Source organism: Rhinopithecus roxellana, chromosome 3 (assembly GCF_007565055.1).
Source record: "Rhinopithecus roxellana isolate Shanxi Qingling chromosome 3, ASM756505v1, whole genome shotgun sequence".
Lineage (NCBI taxonomy): Eukaryota > Metazoa > Chordata > Mammalia > Primates > Cercopithecidae > Rhinopithecus > Rhinopithecus roxellana.
Genome location: NC_044551.1, coordinates 155,666,143 through 155,684,307, shown reverse-complemented (window position 1 = coordinate 155,684,307; position 18,165 = coordinate 155,666,143). Strand labels below are relative to the sequence as shown.

The 18,165-nt window shown below is 40.7% G+C and overlaps 1 protein-coding gene across 1 annotated transcript in view; it reads left to right on the top strand.

Moving 5' to 3' along the window:
• Positions 1 to 18,165, top strand: part of SIL1 (SIL1 nucleotide exchange factor) — a 240,247-nt gene that overhangs the window by 170,842 nt on the left and 51,240 nt on the right. Inside the window, exon 7 of the mRNA XM_010388107.2 lies at positions 2,732 to 2,853. Within this exon, the coding sequence (XP_010386409.1) occupies positions 2,732 to 2,853 (122 nt within the window). The remainder of the gene's footprint in view (positions 1 to 2,731; positions 2,854 to 18,165) is intronic.

The following is an 18,165-nucleotide window of genomic DNA, read 5'->3' as shown; positions in this document are numbered from 1 at the left end:
CTTTGTCACTTGGCAGTGTCTTCCCTAAGGTGACATCCCCATTCTGCTTTCACAGGCCACCTCACCAGACCCATCCTAAGGTCATCCCAAAATCAGTCCCTGGCAGAAGCCAAATTTGTCTTTTGGCAGAGAAATGTTCTGGATCATTGGTATTTTGATTGGAAGGGCTGGTGCATCAAGCTGCCATGCAGCAGTGTTAAGTTGTGGTTTCACTGGGGGATTAAGTAGGACACAACTCGGTCCGAGTCCTGGTTGTGATGGGGGCTTGGGGTGATGTAGTACTAGCTCTAAGGAAGATGGCACTTTCCTAGCCAGGAACTTCCCCAGTCCCTTCTCATTCTAGACTCACTGAATGGTGGTTTGAGGAGCTGTAGGCTCCAAGGACCCAAACCAGGTCTGTCCAGGCTTCCTCACAGCCATATTTGAATTATTAAACAGGATATGTGAAAAGCAAAACCTTGTGTGTGGAAAACAGATGGTGAGTTATTTATGAGGAGCAGCCTCCATCCACCCCATCTACCTGGGGCAGTATATTTGCCTTCTCCCACGTGTCTCCTCAGCTATGTGCCACCATTTCTCCCCTTCGCTGTTTCCTGTTCTCTCATCGTCTTATCAGTGCCCTGCTTCTTTCCTTTCCTCCAGGGTGTTGACATAGTTCCCTCCTGCACTCCCTCCTCCTCTTCATCTCTGCCTGTCCCACCCCACCCCGAAGGCAGCCTGAGAACAGTTTTGGCCCCAGATCCAGATGGGGAGCTGTGGACCTGGGCTGTGGTCGTGGTTTCTCCTATATGTCACCAGGGAGGGTCCAGCTTTTGATGTGCCCTGGGCAGAATGAATCGTTTCTTCCTCACTGTTAGTGAAATAAATCATGAGAAAACATCCCCAAAAGGCTGAAGTGCTTATATAAATGTCGGCATTTCTATCATGCTGAATTATCATTGTAGTAATAATAGATAAACTGACTCTAGAACAGAAGGTCCGTGACTCTGGGCTGTGTTGCTTTGGAGCTGACCGAGTGGCAGCTGCTCCGCTAGGAACTCATACCAGCTTTGATAAGTGGCCATTCCAGGCATGGTATGACAGGATTCTGAGCCATAGTTTTGTATCCAGAAAACTCAGAGGAAAGACAACCAAATAATAGGCAGTGAATTCTTATATTGTAAAATCAGAGCATGTGGGGAAGGAAGGAAGGTGCTTATGTCAGCAGAACACCCAGCCCCGAGTCTCCCTAGTTAGCTGGGCTGTGGCTCAACCAGTTATTCCTGTTCATAGGAACAGTTTGGGGCAGAAAAATGTCCATGGCCTGGGGCCACATGGCAGGGCAGACTTCATGCTTACTTCACAACCTGGTTTAGCCATTACTTCATGTCTGTGGTACCAGAGGCCCATTCGTTTTGTTGGCACAGATACCTCAGATTGCCTTTTTATTCACACTGGAGCTTTATTTCAGGAACATTCTTTTCTGATCAAATTCATACTCATCAATGCAACAGTTATTCATTGAGCACCTAACCATATGCTCAGCACCATCCTAGTCCCTGGAGCTATAAGCGTGGACAGACAGACAAAACCCCTGCTCTCATGGAGATTCCATCCAAATGTGTATGAATGATCTTTCAAGTGGCAACAACAGGCTAGGCCACCACAAAACACTAGCAGAGTCAGATACCAATCCTCACACTTGATTTCCCTGTCAGAGTCCTCTCCTAGTTCAGAGAGGCAAGGACGAGGTTGGGAAGGGGCCCTGTGGAATCTGGAGGAGAAAAATGGGTAGCAGCCACTGTTGTTGGGCTTCAGCTTCCTGAGTTTTCCTCTTGATAGAGTGGGATTAGCATGTGGACAAGATGCAGACTTTGTGGCAACAAAGATATATTCAAGGGAGACTGTAGCGGGTACATGTAGAAACAGGATCCAGTGACCTTTCTGAGGAAAGCGAGTCGTCTTGTTCTAGGTACTAATAAACCGTGGGTAATGAGATCCCCTGTAGAGTAAAAAAGAATCTGGACTTGGGGATTTGGTGCTTAAATGATAGCCTAGACCAGTGCTGCTGAATAGAACTTTATGTAATGATAGAAATGTTCTGCACTGTCTGATACATAGCCACTAGCCAGTAGCACAGGCTTAGACGAAAGCCTTTGGGAGAGTGATTTTCTTGCATATTTTATCATGAATGTCTTCAGATGCAGTCAACCTGAGATGCAAGAGAAAGGTACTTTTGTTATTCCCCTCCCCAGCACTCTTACAGCAACCCCCCTCCCAACAACAGGGCTCTTTTTCTAGTCCCTAGCTTCTAATTTAAAATCAGCTTAAAAAATCTGCCTCCACTGTCCCCATTGGGATTGGACATCAACAGGAAGCATGGCACCGTTTAGTGGTGCTGATGACGCCAGATTCTTTGTGTTAACAGCTTGTACATTAGGAGTAAGCTTTATGACTCATTACGATATTAGAATTTTCCAGGACATGTTTGGCATAAGCAATAGCTAGGTGTCATTTCCGCTGATTCCCACGCAGGTGCTCATCAATCATGTTGGATGAATTAGGAGTTCTCAAATTTAACAGTATTAAAAAATTGGTTTTTACAAACCTTTTCTTAGTTAGTCAAAAAGGCCGTTATTGCTTTTTCCATTCCTTTTTAATGTGTTTTTGAATAGTCACCAAAAGAAAGGCTCTAAGAAGAGCTTTCCTTTCCCTGATGGCTATGCTGTACTAAGCAGTGGCTCTGTTGCAGATGGACAATGCGCAGGACCTGCTTTCCTTTGGTGGTCTTCAAGTGGTGATCAATGGGCTGAACAGCACAGAGCCCCTCGTGAAGGAATATGCTGCGTTTGTGCTGGGGGCTGCCTTTTCCAGGTGAGCAGTGTAATGGACATCCCATTGGCCAGAATTGCTTGGCCTGATCTGCTTGGAAGAAGGGTACACTTGAATGTGCCTGTTCTACTGACATTTCAGTGTAATCTCAATGAAACTAGAGTAAAATTTGATTCTGCCCTTATTCCAAGTAGATAGGAATTTTTACCCATGTTGTCACCATCTGTTACTCTCTGTTCCCCCATCTTATGTATATGGACATTTAATAACACATCTTAGGTCACATTCTCTGTTTTATTCAAAGCTCATAAAAAGTTAGATCAACTATAAATAGTAGAGAGGGAGGGGGATAAACAAGAGTAGATAGAGTAGATCTTTTGGCAGTAAAGCTACATCTAGTGATGATAAATGATGAGCCTGAACAAGGGGGTGCTTTCAGGGAGGAATGTGTCTTGCCCTAGTTGTCTGGAACCAATGTACATGCAGTCAGGTTATCGCACTCTGTAGGTTGGGAATTGTTGAGAATTTCAGTTAGTCTGGCTTGTGATGGAAGACTGATAAGGCAAGAGGAGTGGGGAGGTAGCATCTCAAAAGAGTAGATGCCAAAAGATATGTAGGTACCACATCATTCTACACCGCCTGCAAAGGTCAAGATGTCTGCATGCTGCAATTGGCTGTTGGAGCTGTTGTTCCTCCCAGTTTTGAAAATCAGCTCTTAGGACCATTTGTGCCTTTAAAACAGGAACAAATATTCCGATTCTTGCTGCAAGGGCATGGGTGGAGGCTATTAGATGCTTAGATGCAGGTCACGATGTTACAGGAGAAAAACTATTCTGAACATATTTACCATTGTAGGCTTTGTTTCTAAAAGATTTCCTTTGTGCTTTATCTGTGCTTGTTTTTTAAATCAGAATCTCAGTCTGATGCTCTCTCACTCTGACAGGAATTCAGCATATTTTCTTAGTAAGTTGAAGGGCAGAGCTGGGAAAGCTGGAGGAGTTGTTCCGTGAGGAGAGGCACTGCCGGCCTTTGTTTCTCTTATCACCACTCTGCCTGGATCTTCAAGCCCGGGCTCCCTGTGTTGGTGGTGTTGACAGTCAAGGCTCTGGCCTCCAGGGCAACTCCACCTCCCTTGGTCTCACCTCCAAGACTCTGAGTCTCCCAGGAAGCCCAGGGAAATCTCCTATGCAGCCACTGGAAAGATGGAAAATCTGCATATTTAATGTTAGTAGCTGCAGTTTCAGTCATGAGGAAGTCCAGGAAATCCAGGGTCTTAGCCTTATAAGACTTTAGAGGCTTGAGAACTTACAAAGCTCACTTTTTACTTCTCAGGCCAGAAAAGAACTAAATCCAACATTATTAACCTCTCTCCAGACCCTTTTTGGAAATCTTTGCCTTATTCCCGAGTACTTTTATTCTACCTTTAATATTAACAAATTATCCTATACGTCCCTTGCCATTGCTTCTGGAAATACATTTCTTGAGGGGAAACTGTGTGGCATTTTCATGTCACATCCTAGTTAAAGGGGACTAATTAAGTGACTTGAGAAACATGCATTGAGCCTGCTTTGCAGACCCGTAACTCACCAAGGGACTATGCCAATGTGTGGTGTTACTAAGACTTTTCTGTGATTGTATTAGCTTAAGACCATGTTAACATTTATGCAGCATCAACTAAAATTTAAATAGAGATAAATATAAAATATTGCAATTTAGTGTTTTGGTGGCAAGCAAACTGCTGTATTCAGAATGTTCTAGCTGGGTTTTTGATGGCTCACTGGAGGCCTGTTACCGTGACAGCATGGTATGGAGCCAGAGCTTTTGGAAGCCAACAGCAGGCTCCCAAACACCGTGGAAATGTCAATGTTTTCTGCAAAGAGGAACCTGATGCAAGGTAAGGATATTTCTACACGGAGAGGTAGGTTTCAGTACTCTAGTCTGATATTCATCATTTACTCTTCATGTCTTAAGTATTGGTTCTGCATCCCTCTAACCACTTCTAGTATACAGGTGTGTATACACCTGCCACACATGTGCACAAACACACAACACAGTGATGGGATGAGCTTGCTGTTTATCAAGAGGGTGTTCAGGGGGTAGTGAGCACTCTGGAATCATGGAGTCCCAGCACTGGGGATAGTATCTGGAATACACTCTTTCTAGTTTTCTGCTGATGGGCAAGAATACTGCTCAGTCAGTCCAGATGTTTGGGTATTTAGGAGGATTAGGCAGACCACTGGACCTACAGTCAATCTAGTTTCAAGTTTAGTTTCTGCCATTTCCTATCTGTGTGCCCATGGGCAACCTTTCTAAGCCTCACCTTTTTCTTTTGTTAACAGGGAACATTAATAGGTGTTCTCTGCATTTCATAAAGTTGAGTGAGTGTCAAATAATATACAATGACTTGTGAAAATGGTTGTAAAGCACCTGTCAATGACAAGGTGGTATCAACATCATCCCCCTCATCAGCATGTGTCCTTTATACTATGAGTTTCTGCTATAGAAATTCTTATTTCTTTTCTTTCTACAATAAAAACTTTTATCCTCCTCATTTTCTCTTCTGTTAAGATGCTTATATTCTACCATGTATCTCTTGGTGCTAATCTTTTTTTTTTTTTGAGGCAAGGTCTCATTCTTTCGCTCAGGCTGGAGTACAGTGGCCCGATCTCGGCTCACTGCAACCTCCGCCTCCTGGGCTCAGGTGATCCTTCCACCTCAGCCACCTCTGTAGCTGGGACTACAGGTATGTGGCACCACACCTGGCTAATTTTTATAATTTTTGTAGAGACAAGGTTTCACCATGTTGTCCAGGTGAGTCTCGAACTCCTGGGCTCAAGCAATCTGTCTGTGTTGGCCTCCCAAAGTACTGGGCTTACAGGCGTGAGCCACTGTGTCCGGTCTCTTATTGCTAATCTGCTGCTTCATTGAGGGTATTTATTTGCCGGCTTGGGTTAATTGCTTAATAAGGTTTCCATATACATTTGTGTGGATGAAGAGATCTATTTCCTGGTGTTAAACATGAAGCAATTATTCCGAGATCAAGAAGAGAGAGTTCATGTAAATGTAACTGACATGACTCCTAAATGTTACATGGTCACTGAAATAAAGTTTATTTAAATATTATTCACATTTATATATGGGTCACACACGTTCATTTTCCTCTGTTTGTTGCACACATATAAGGCAGGTCAAGCTCTTACATAATAAGATACGCAGGGGTAGGGGTGCTGGTGCTTTTAGCAGCTTCATCTGTTCATGGTTTTTCTTTTGTCTCAAACCTGCTTTCTCCTTCTTCAGGTACAGTACTTTCGTTGGCCTTTCTGTGACCTGATTTAATCTCATGATGGCACTTGTGTGTGTCTGTCTGCAGTCTGACCTACCAGGAGTCTCTGGAGTTCCAGACAAGTCATTTGTGTTTCTGTATAAGGGGAGTCTCGAAAAGGCTTTGTGAAATTTAGAGGCCAGGCAGCCTTCTGTAATCTGGTTTTGGTTCTTAGCAAACTGGCCACCTGCTTTTGTTTTCCTCTTAGCTACCTATATATCTCTTTTACCTCGTAGCTGTCAGGAGTTAAACTATCAAGTAGCTAGTATGCCTGCCTCATGTAACACTGGCTTTGCTGTTCTCATGCCCCTGCCTCAGTCACCTTTGGAGTCCTATATCCTTCTTTAATAACCCATATTCTCATCTGCACATGTATGAATTATCATGCAATTACATGTGCTTATAAGCATTCATGTTTGCAGGACTTTTGAACTTTCCACAGTTTGCAGGATGTCATGGAACTGAACCCAGCACAAAAAAGGATGTACATGTGCCATTAGTCATAGTGAGATTATGTACTCTTACAATGGATCCCCAGAACAGGATTCTGTTCTTCCCCCTTTATCTTGGCATCTTCCTTGGAACCTCCTTGGCAGATTTTGGGTTATATATATCCCTTTATAAAATGAATGTGTTCCCCTCCCCCAACCTTGTCCCCTCTCATCTCATGCTTTGTTGGCTCTCTTAATTTCCTCAGTTGTACTCTTCCTGCGGAGCGTTTACCAATTAATTTTAACTATTTGGACCTGGGTGCGATTGCTTATGCCCATAATCCCAGCACTTTGGGAGGCCGAGGCAGGTGGATTGCTTGAGCCGGGTTCAAGACCAACCTGGGCAACATGGTGAAACCTCGTCTCTACAAAAAGTACAAAAATTAGCTGGGCATGGTAGCATGTGCCTGTGGTCCCAGCTATGCTACTCGGGAGGCTGAGGTGGGAGGATTGCTTGAACTTGGAAAGTCAAGGCTGCAGTGAGCCATGATCATACCATTGTACTTCAACCTAGGTGACCAAGTGAGGCCCTGTCGGAAAAAAAAAAAAAAGGAGTAGACAGAAAGGAATACAAATGAATGCACATGAGCATTAAATTAATGTACTTGAAACTACTATTCCTACAATCTGGTTCTGTCCGTACCATCCCTGAAATTTTTCAAGAGTACTTTGTCATCATTGGCATCTTTGTGGTAGTCAAAATGTTGGCTGCTGCTTTCCTTAGGGAACTTTACCTCTTGGCTGCCATGTCATTATAGTCCCTTGATTTGGGGATGACTATAATTAATCACTCACTCCCCTTTTCCTTTTTTGGCAACATCATCATCTTAACTATCTTCTGTTAATAATTGTAGCTATTCACAAAGATTCCTCCAGCCTTGTCCTCCTTCTCTCTTTTCATTTTCTCCCATAATGGTCCTATCTATTCCTGTGATTTCAAATCCATCCTCACTGTGGATGACTCCAGTGTCTACATTTAAGTCCAGCCTTTTTCCTGCGGTCTTCTCCTATATTTCTACCACACTGTCTCATCGCACCTCAAACTCACGAAAGTGGAACTCATTATTGTCTCACAAACTAGATTTTTCCTCCTACATTCTCTTTTTATCTGTTCTTGGCATTGTGATTATTGTAGTTCTCCAAGCTTGAAACTTTTGAGTGATATTTGAGTCTACTTCCTGCTTCACTTTCTCATTAACTTGGTGAACAAGTCCTGTGAATTTTAATTTCTGCTATTGTTGTCTACTAGACAGTCATTCCCCATTTTTCTGTTTTTTAAGGTTTTTAGAGACAGGGTCTCATTGTGTTGCCCAGGCTGGAGTGCAGGGGCTCTTCACAGGTGTGAACATAGACTACTACAACTCAAACTCCTGGGCTCAAGCAGTCTTCTTGCCCCAGCTTTCTGAGTGGCTGGGATTACAGGTGGTGCGTCAGTGTGCCTGGCCTCCCCCTTTTTCATCTACTAAGGAACCTCGATAATATGAGGGCAGCAATATGTTCAGGCAGAAGGTTCCCTTCTCCAGTTCTAGGAAATGAACCATGGATGGTCTAAAGCAAGCCTGGAAATCCCATTCTCTATGAATGTGTGTTAGTTTAGAGATGGCCATGTGACCCAGTTCTGACCAATGAGACATAAAGAGATATTTGCTTGGAAGCCTCTGGGAAGGATTTTGTTCTTATAATAAGATAGTAAGGAGACCCTACCTACTTCTTCCTGCCTTAACTGCAGCTGTCTTGGAGCTGCAGCAGCTGCCTTGGACCAGTGAGGTGAGAAGCACACGAACAAAAAGCCAACATGCTGAGGAGGATAATAGAGGGGAAAGACAGGAGGAGGAAACTGGGTTATTTATGATGTAGTTTAGCCACTTTCATGATTTTGGAACCATCTACTTCCAGATTTTTCTTATGAGAGGTAATGAAATGTCTTTGTTTTTTAAAATCATTGTTAATCATGATTCCCTTACTTGCAACTGAATATATATTCATATTGATATGAATTCATTTGGATATTTCCAAAATCCCTCTCAGATCTTTTAAATTAAAAAAAAAATCTTCTTGATCTTCATAGCATTCACCTCAATTTGCACTTATATATCTGGTTAGTTACCTGTTTATTGTTAATATCCCTTGTTAGATAGTACTTAGGGGATAAGATCCCTTTTTTATCTTTATCCTGCTATCTCTCTAATGTATAGCATAGGACCTAGTATTGGGTGGATGCTCAGGAAATAATTATTGAATGAATACATGAAAAAGGAATAAATTGATACCTTGGAAATGAATTGTTTTTCAGAGAACATTGGACAGTGAGTGGACAGTGCTGTTTTTATTATTAATGATGTAATCATGGATGATTCACATACCGCACCTTGACCCTTTAAAATCTAAGGCCATGGAAATGAGTGTATAGCCCCACTGGCTGAAGGCCCAGAAAATAGAAGGTTTGAGACTGGGATGAGGTCACACACTGGAGATGCCAATGTTTGAATAGAAGTTCAAATGTGACCTCTAGGACTTGTCTGACCTCTTGTCTCTAGTAGCTAATTTTTCCACACTCTTATAGCGACAGGAGTGGTGCTCAAGCCTTTTGCATCTGATAAACTGATTAGCATATTAACTGAGATTGGCCTAGGAAATTGGATAGTCATAGCTCTCTTAAGCTACATTCAAAGTCCGATTACTTTTTTCAAATGGCAAATAATGACAAATGGAAAATGAACTCTGACTCTGACCAGCTATCCTGAGTACTACAGAAACTAAGCCTTCATTCTGGGGAGGGAGGCACCACTTTGCAAAATACACTTGTCCCTTTAGCATTTCGGTTGAATTTGTCTTTGTGATGATGTGCCCTGCCTTGTCCACATCCTCTATGTGGCCGCCTTCAGATTTTTTCAGTACTCTCACCTTCTTAATTTCTTCCCTACATAACTCTCAGCATACAAAGTTCTTTGTTTTATCTTCATCTTTATAAGCATTTGTTGTTGGACCCCTAAACTGACGCTTTTTTTTTTTTTTTTGGAGACGAAGTTTCACTCTTGTGGCCTTGGCTGGAGGGCAATGGCGCGACCTTGGCTCACTGCAACCTCTGCCTCCTGGGTCCAAGTGATTCTCTTGCCTCAGCCTCTCGAGTAGCTGGGATTACAGGCGCGTGCCACCACTCCCGGCTAATTTTGTATTTTTAATAGAGATGGGGTTTCTTCATGTTTGTCAGGCTGGTCTCGAACTCCCGACCTCAAGTGATCCGCCAACCTTGGCCTCCCGAAGTGCTGGGAAAACTGACTCTTTAAAACATCTACTTCTCTGTTGTAAGCCAGTTCTTTCATCTATTTCCCCAACAAAATTGAAGGCTTCTTGAGCATGGGAACTGGTACTCAAATCTGTAGTGCTCACAGCACCTTATAGTGGGTAAGTTTCATGCGGCTGCTTTGAACATAAATGGTCTAACACAAAAATTGAAGTCACCAAAAATTGGTGGGAGAAAGCAAGCCACCAAGAGCAAGGAGTCTTTAAATTTTTTCTATGCTTCGATTTTGTTTGATTTTTCTTCCAGTGAGTATGTATTATTTTTGTAATTAAAATTTGAATAGTGAGTGATGAAGCAAAGCAAAACAGCTCTGGGAGACTTCTCAATCACATGGCATGTTTCCCAAGAAATTCTCTTAGTTCAAATACCTGAAGATACTGTATTAAATATTTAAACATTTCTTTAAATGCTTAATTCAGCCAATAAACTGTAGAGCCACTGCTCTATGTAACTGCAGGGGAATTTAATAATGTCATATTCTTTATGTGGTAGCCCTGTAAGAAAGTGAGAGAAATTCTAAAGCAAATGTAATGGAAAGCTGAAATCCTAAGAGATACAAAACACTGAAACTGACAGCTGACCTGGGAACATTTGCTATTCCCTAGTGGCTGTGAGCTCTTGGTTTCAACAGGAATCATAATTTAGGGGACAAAAGACAAAGCTTAGGGGCCATGAAATAATTAGAAAAGTGAAAATCTTCCACTCAAAAGGAATTATTAGGGCAAATTGGCTTTGAGTGAAAGGGAGAAATATGCCCGCAGATCTTCAGTCTGTTTCCTAAGGAAACTGAGTCTGACATGCCTTCTGAAAACAGTATAACCCCACATAGGAAGCAATCTTGATAGAAAATCTAATCTGAATTTGGACATACTTCTAGATCTGACTTCCAATTTAAGGGAAATATTGGGGACAGGTGATATGTTCAATGATATAATAGACTTGCAATCAGCAAAGACCAGACTGTAGAAAACTGTAGAGCGGGCAAACTACTGGATTTTTCACAAAATAAGATACAAGAGAAAAAAATAAAGAGATGGGATGAAACCCATAAATTAAAAGATATTTAAGATGAATATCAACCAATTATAGTTACAATGTGTGTATTTTTTGTTTTATTTTTTGAGACAGGATCTTGCTGTATCACTGAAGCCTAGAGTGCGGTGGTGCAAATACGGCTCACTGCAGACTCAGTCTCCTGCCTCAGCCTCCCATCTAGCTGAGACTACAGGCATATGCTCCATGCCTGACTAGTTTTTATTTTTTATTGTTTTGTAGAGACAGGTTCTTACTTTGTTGCCCAGGTTGATCTCAAACTCCTGGGCTTGAGTGATCCTCCCACCTTGGCCTTCCAAAGTGTTTGTATTACAGGTGTGAGCCACCATGCCAGAGCTCTATGATATATTTAGATCTTGACCAAATCAACAATCTGCAAAAAAAGAAAAAAGAAAAAATCATGAGATAATTGGAAACTTTTAAACAATTACTTGATATTTGGTAATATTAAGGATAATATTAAATTTTTGGTGTGAAAATGGTATTGTTTTGTTTTTGTAAAAAAGAGCGTTTTTAGAGAAGAAGCATGCTGAAAAATTTATGGGTAAAAGATAGGATGTCAGGCCAGGCACAGTGGCTTGTGCCTGTAATCCCAGCACTTTGGTCTCTCATCCAAGTACTAACCAGGCCCAACCTTGCTTAGCTCCAAGATCAGATGAGATCAGGCACATTCAGGGTAGCGTGGTGATAGATAATCAAAGCACTTTGGGAGGCCAAAGTGGGAGGATCGCTCGAGCCCAGGAGTTCAAGACCAGCCTGGGCAACATAAGGAGACCCCATCTCTACAAAGAAATATTTTAATTTAGCTGGGTCTGGTGGTATGTTTCTGTGGTCACAGCTACTCAGAAGGCTGAGGTGGGAGGACTGCCTGAGCGTGGGAGGTTGAGGCTGCAGTGAGCCATGATCAGGCCATTGCACTCTAGCCTGGGCAACAGAGTGAGACCCCATCTCAGAAAACAATAACAACCAAAGATAGGATGTCTCCATTGTGCTTTATTTTTTGATCTGAGGAGGTGGGTAGGTGGCTGAGTCGGGTTATAGATAAAATAGTACTAGCTATGACTTCATAATTTTGAAAGCTGAGTGCAGAGTCCATGGAGATGATTATACCATTCTCTGTATTTTAGTATATACATGAAGATTTCCATGAAAAAAATTTTTTTAAAACATAGTTTGAAATTGACAGAATTTCCAGGTTACTGGTAGATGCAGAAACAAATCCTCTTTGGAGGAACTTACATCCAGGCCTCAGAGCATCCCCACAAACAAAAATCTTCCAATGATCATGAGCTCACAGCCAAAATATCACAAAGCACATGAAAAATAAGGCACTATGAGTTAAAGACAGCAGAGACAAATAATCAGACTTTTAAAACTATAGCTAGATGGGGTGCAGTGGCTCACACTTGTAATCACAGCACTTTGGGAGGCTGAGGTAGGAGGATCACTTGAAGCCAAGAGCTTGAGACCAACCTGGGCAACAAAGCGAGAATATGTCTCTATTAATAGTTTTTTAAAATAAATACAAATTTAAAAAATTATAGGTAGTAAAATTCACAGAAAACAAAATATAAAATAATTATTTTAATATGCTTAAATAAGATTTTATCAAAAGTATGGGCAAAAAACAATAGGCTATCAAAAGTGACAATGGACAGATTTGAAAATGATGAAAAATTAACTTCTTTTAAATTAAAATATTTTTTTTTTACCTGGCAGATAAAATTATATGTATTTATTTTGTAAAACATGTATATAAAATATATATACATTCTGGAATGACTAATCTTGCTCACAGTTATCATTTTTGTGGTGAGAGCACTTAATATCCCTCCCTCGGCATTTTTTAGGAATACAGTGTATTGTTATTAACTGCAGTCACCATGCTATATGATAGATCTCTTGGACTTGATCCTCCTGTCCATCTGAAATTTTGTATCCTTTGACCAACATCTCAATACTCCCCTGCCCCAGCAACCACCCCAGCCCTTGGTAACTACCATTTCTACTCTACTTTTATGAGGTAAACTTTTTTAGATTCCACATTTGTGCGAGATTATGCAATACTTGTCCTTCTATGCCTGGCTTATGTCACTTAACATAATGTCCTCTAGCTTCATTTGTGTTGTCACAAATGGCAGTTTTTCTTTATTTTTTTTCTGGCTGAATAATATTCCATTGTTTATGTATATCACATTTTCTTTATCCATTCATCCGTTAATGAACAGTTAGGCTGATTCACAAAATAGAGCTTCTTGAAGGTGAAAATCTAATTGCAGTTAGGAATTCAGTAGACAAGGTAAATAGCTGGTCAGACACAGCTGAAGAGTAATTAAGTAAACTAGAGTATAGAATTGAAGAAATTACCTAAAGTGCAGCATAGACAGAAAAATGAAAAAGAGGTTAAGAAATGTGAAGATTTGAATATAAAGGTCTCACATGAATTTCAGAAGAATAAAGAGAATATGTATGAGATAGGCTATATTTAAAGAGGTTTGGCTGATACTTTTCTAAACCTCTTTAAATTGATGAAAGACGTGAATTCTGATTCAGGAAATCCACTGAATCCCATGCACAATGATTCAGAAGATAATCCATTTCTGGTAACATAGTAAAGCCACAGAAAGATTGGGTTATAAAAACAGAGGCCAGGTACAATGACTCAATCACACCTGTTAATCTCAGCACTTCCTGAGGCTGAGATGGAAGGATCGCTTGAGGCCAGGAACTCAAGACCAGCCTGGGAAACCTAACAGAAGAAATATCAAACAGGGACCTCAGCAACTATTCCTTCAAAGGGGGCAAAGTTGATTTGATTCATTTGTGGAGCAATTTGTGCCCTAGGACATTGTTGAAAACAATAGAGCTCTTTATGTTTCAGGGATTAACCTTCTGTTTTGCAAATATTTTCCCAAATGTGTATTTCTCTTCATCCCTATTTATGATACTTTTCTATACGGAAGTTTAAAATATTTATTTAGAAGAAATGGATACTTATTATTTTATGGTTTCTGTTCTTTATAAGATACTTAGTAAAGCCTTTTCTGCAATGAGTACTTTTTCTTTATATTATTTCAAAAATATGAAATATTTCAAAGAAGAGTCCAGAAAATCTTATGCTCACTACCCAGATTTAATAAACTAAAATTTGTTATATTTGCTTCAGATTTTTAAAAGAAATAAGATATTAGATATCATTGATGACCCTTTCATGATCCTTTGTATTTCCCTTTGTTCTCCCCCAGAGGTAACCACTGTTCTGAATTTGGTGTGCATCATATCTTTTTTGTTTTTTTTTGAGGCGGTTCTCACTTTTGTTACCCAGGCTGGAATGCAGTGGCACAATCTCGGTTCACTGCAGCCCAACTTCCTGGGTTCAAGCAATCCTCTTGCCCCAGTCCCCCAGGTAGCTGGGACTACAGGTGAGTGCCACCACACCTGGGTACTTTTTATATTTGTTGTAGAGACAGGGTTTCACCATGTTGCCCAGGCTGGTCTCAAACTCCTGAGCTCAAGTAATGGGCCTGCCTTAGCCTACTAAAGTCCTAGGATTATAGCCATGAGCCATCACTCCTGGCCTATTATATCTATTCTTTATAGTTTGTCATATATATCTGTCTTCATTGTATCCCCCCTCCTGCATACACACACACAGAAACTGTTTTAGTAGTTGTCTATGTTGTTACATGTAGCTCTGTGTACATTTTCTGTTTAGCATCCCACTATTTGAAAACCTTTGTTAAGGAACATTTAGATTGATGCCAATTTTTTGCTGTTACACACAATGTTGGTTACATATGCAAGTATGTCCCTAGGATATATGCATTAAAGTAGAATTGCTAGGTCATATGCACACTTTCAGTACCACTAGATAATGCCAAATTGTTTTCCAAAGTGGTTGCTAGTGGAAATAAACCACTGTGTTTCAAAAAACTCATACTGTGTTTGAGGGTTCCTATTTCTCCATATCCTTGTCAATGTTTCGTATTAAGAGTTTCTATTTTTTGCCAATTTGTGGGTATGGTATAGTATGTCATTCTTCTTTTGAATTTACTCTTTCCTGACTACTATATAAATTGAGTATCCCCCCCCACACACAAACACACAATTGGAATTATACTATACAGATTTTTTGGTTTGGATTACATATGTTTTTGTGTTTTCAATACAACCATCTTTTTAAATTGCCTCTTAATATCTTTTGCCTGTTTTTTCCCATAGAGTCTTTTGTTTATTTTTTAGTTGGCATTTATATATATAATCTGGGTACTTATATATTTTATATGTATTTTCATGAATTATATATAGTCTGAATACTGTCTTTTTTCAATTATATGCATAGCAAATATAATCTTGTGTGTGGCCGGTCATTTCACATTGCTTATGTTGCATTTGTTACAGACATTTTAAAGTATTTTAGAAAGTCAGAATTATCCATCTTTTTCTTGAAGTTTATGCTCTGTGTGTTTTAAGAAGTCTTTCCTTGAGGTATAGAGATATTCACCTATATTAACTTCTGAGAGTATAAAGTTTGATGGGTTTTTATTTTAATATTTATTTTTATGTATGCTGTGAGATATAGATTTAATTTTAGTTTGTATCATGTGGCCAACTAGTTGTTCTGGCATTATGTACTGAAGAGTGTATCTTCTCCCCAGTGAAATATAATGGTTTCTCTACTATACACTGAATTATCTTATTTGTATTGGTTTGTATTCTGCTCCATTGTTCTCTTTTTCTATCCTTGCACCAATCTCATATTATTTTAATTACTGTAGCTTTATATGTTTTGACATCAAGTAGAACAAAACCTTCATCCTTATTCATATTTAAAATTGCCTTGGATCAGGGATGCAAGGATGGTTCAACATGTGCAAATCAATAAATGTGATATGTCACATTAACAGAATCAAGAACAAAAACCATATGAGCATTTCAATGGATGCTGAAAAAGCAGTCAGTGAAATTTAACATCCCTTTGTGATAAAGATACAAACTGGCTATAGAAGGAACATGCCTCATAATAATAAAGGCCATGTATGACAGACCCATAGCTAACCATTGTACTGAACAGGGCAAAATGGAAAACTTTTCCTGCAAGATCAGGAAGAAGACAAAGATGCCTACTTACATCACTTTTATTCAACAGAATACTGGAAGTCCTGGCCAGAGCAATTAGGCAAGAGAGAAAAATAAAGGCCACCCAAATTGGAAAGGAAGAAACAGTTTAGACAATGTGACCTTTTTTCTTTTTCTGAGACTCACTCTGTCACCCAGGCTGGAGTGCTGTGGTGCAATCATGGTGCACTACAGTCTTGACCTGCTGGGCTCAAGCAATCTTCCCACCTTAGCCTTCCAAACAACGTGATCTTCTACTTAGAAAAACCTAAAGACTCCACCAAAAAAAAAAAAACTGTTAGAACTGATAAATGATTTCAGTAAAGTGGCAGTATATAAAATCAACATACAGAAACCAGTAGCATTTATTCTTTATTATTATTTTAGAGATAGGGTCTCTACTGCCCATGCTGGAGTGCAATGGCGCAGTCATAGCTCCCTATGTAACCTCAGGGCTGAAACAATCTTCCTGCCTCTGCCTCAGTAGCTAGGACTGCAGGTGTGCTCTACCATGCCTGGCTAATATTTTCATTTTTTTACACAGATAGGGTCTCATTACGTTGCCCAGAATGGTCTTGAACTCCTTGAGGATTGCTTGAGGTCAAGAGTTTAAGACCATCCTGGGCAATGTGCCTTGGCCTCCCAAAGCTTTGAGATTACAGGCTTGGCCATCGTTTCCAGCCAATAGCCTTTCTATATGCTGACAGTGAACAATCTGTGTGGGGAAAAGAACGAGAGATCAGCTTGTTACCATGTCTATATAGAAGGAAGTAGACATAAAAGACTCCATTTAGTTCTGTATTTGAGATGCTGTTAATCTGTGACCTTACCTTCAACTTTGTCCTTGCAAGAGACAAGGTTGAAGGTAAGGTCACAGATTAACAACATCTCAAATACAGAACTAAATGGAGTCTTTTATGTCTACTTCCTTCTATATAGACATGGTAACAAGCTGATCTCTCGTTCTTTTCCCCACAAATCTGGAAAAAAAGAAAGCACTTCCATTTACAGCAGCTACGAAGAATACCTAGGAATCAATTTAACAAAAGAAGTGAAAGATCTATAAAAGGAAAACTGTAAAACACTGATGGAAAAACTGAAATTGGATATGATATAGTGTGGATATTTGTCCCCTCCAAATCTCATGTTGAAAGGTAGTCCTCGGCTGGGCCAGTGGCTCATGCCTGTAATCCCAGCATTTTGGGAGGCCAAGGTGGGCATTTCACCTGAGGCAAGGAGTTTGAGACCAGCCTGGCCAACATAGTGAAACCCCATCTCCACTGAAAATACAAAAATTAGCTGGGCATGATGGCAGGCGCCTGTAATCCAAGCTACTCTGGAGGCTGAGGCAGGAGAATCACTTGAACCGGGGAGACAGAGGTTGCAGTGAGCTGAGATCGTGCCATTGCACTCCAGCCTGGGCAACAAGAGCAAAACTCTGTCTCAAAAACAAACAAACAAACAAACGGTAATCCTCTGCATCCTACTTTATTCATGAGGGAAAAACAAAAAAGAAAGATAATTCCCAGTATTAGAGGTAGGGCCTGGTGGGAGATAATTCAATCATAGGGGGCAGATCCCTTGTGAATGGTTTAGCACCACTTCCTTGGTGATAAGTGAGTTCTCCCTCAGTTAGTTCACATGAGATCTGGTTGTTTAAAAGTCTGGGATGGCTCCCTTCTCCCACTGTCACCGTGTGAGACACTTGTTCCTGCTTTGCCTTATATCATGATTCTAAACTTCCTGAGGCCCTTACCAGAATCAGATGCCAACACCATGCTTTCTGTACAGCTTGGAGTACCAAGAGCCAAAATAAAACCTCTTTTCTTTATAAATTACCCAGCCTCAGCTGAGCACGGTGACTCACGCTTATAATCCCAGCACTTTGGGAGGCTGATGCAGGCAGATGACTTGAACCTGAGAGTTTGAGACCAGTGCGGGCAACATGGCAAAACCCCATCTCTACAAAAAATACAAAAATTTGCCACGTGTGGTGGTGCATGCCTGTGGTCCTAGCTACTCAGGAGGATCACTGGAGCCTGGGGAGATTGAAGCCACAGTGAGCT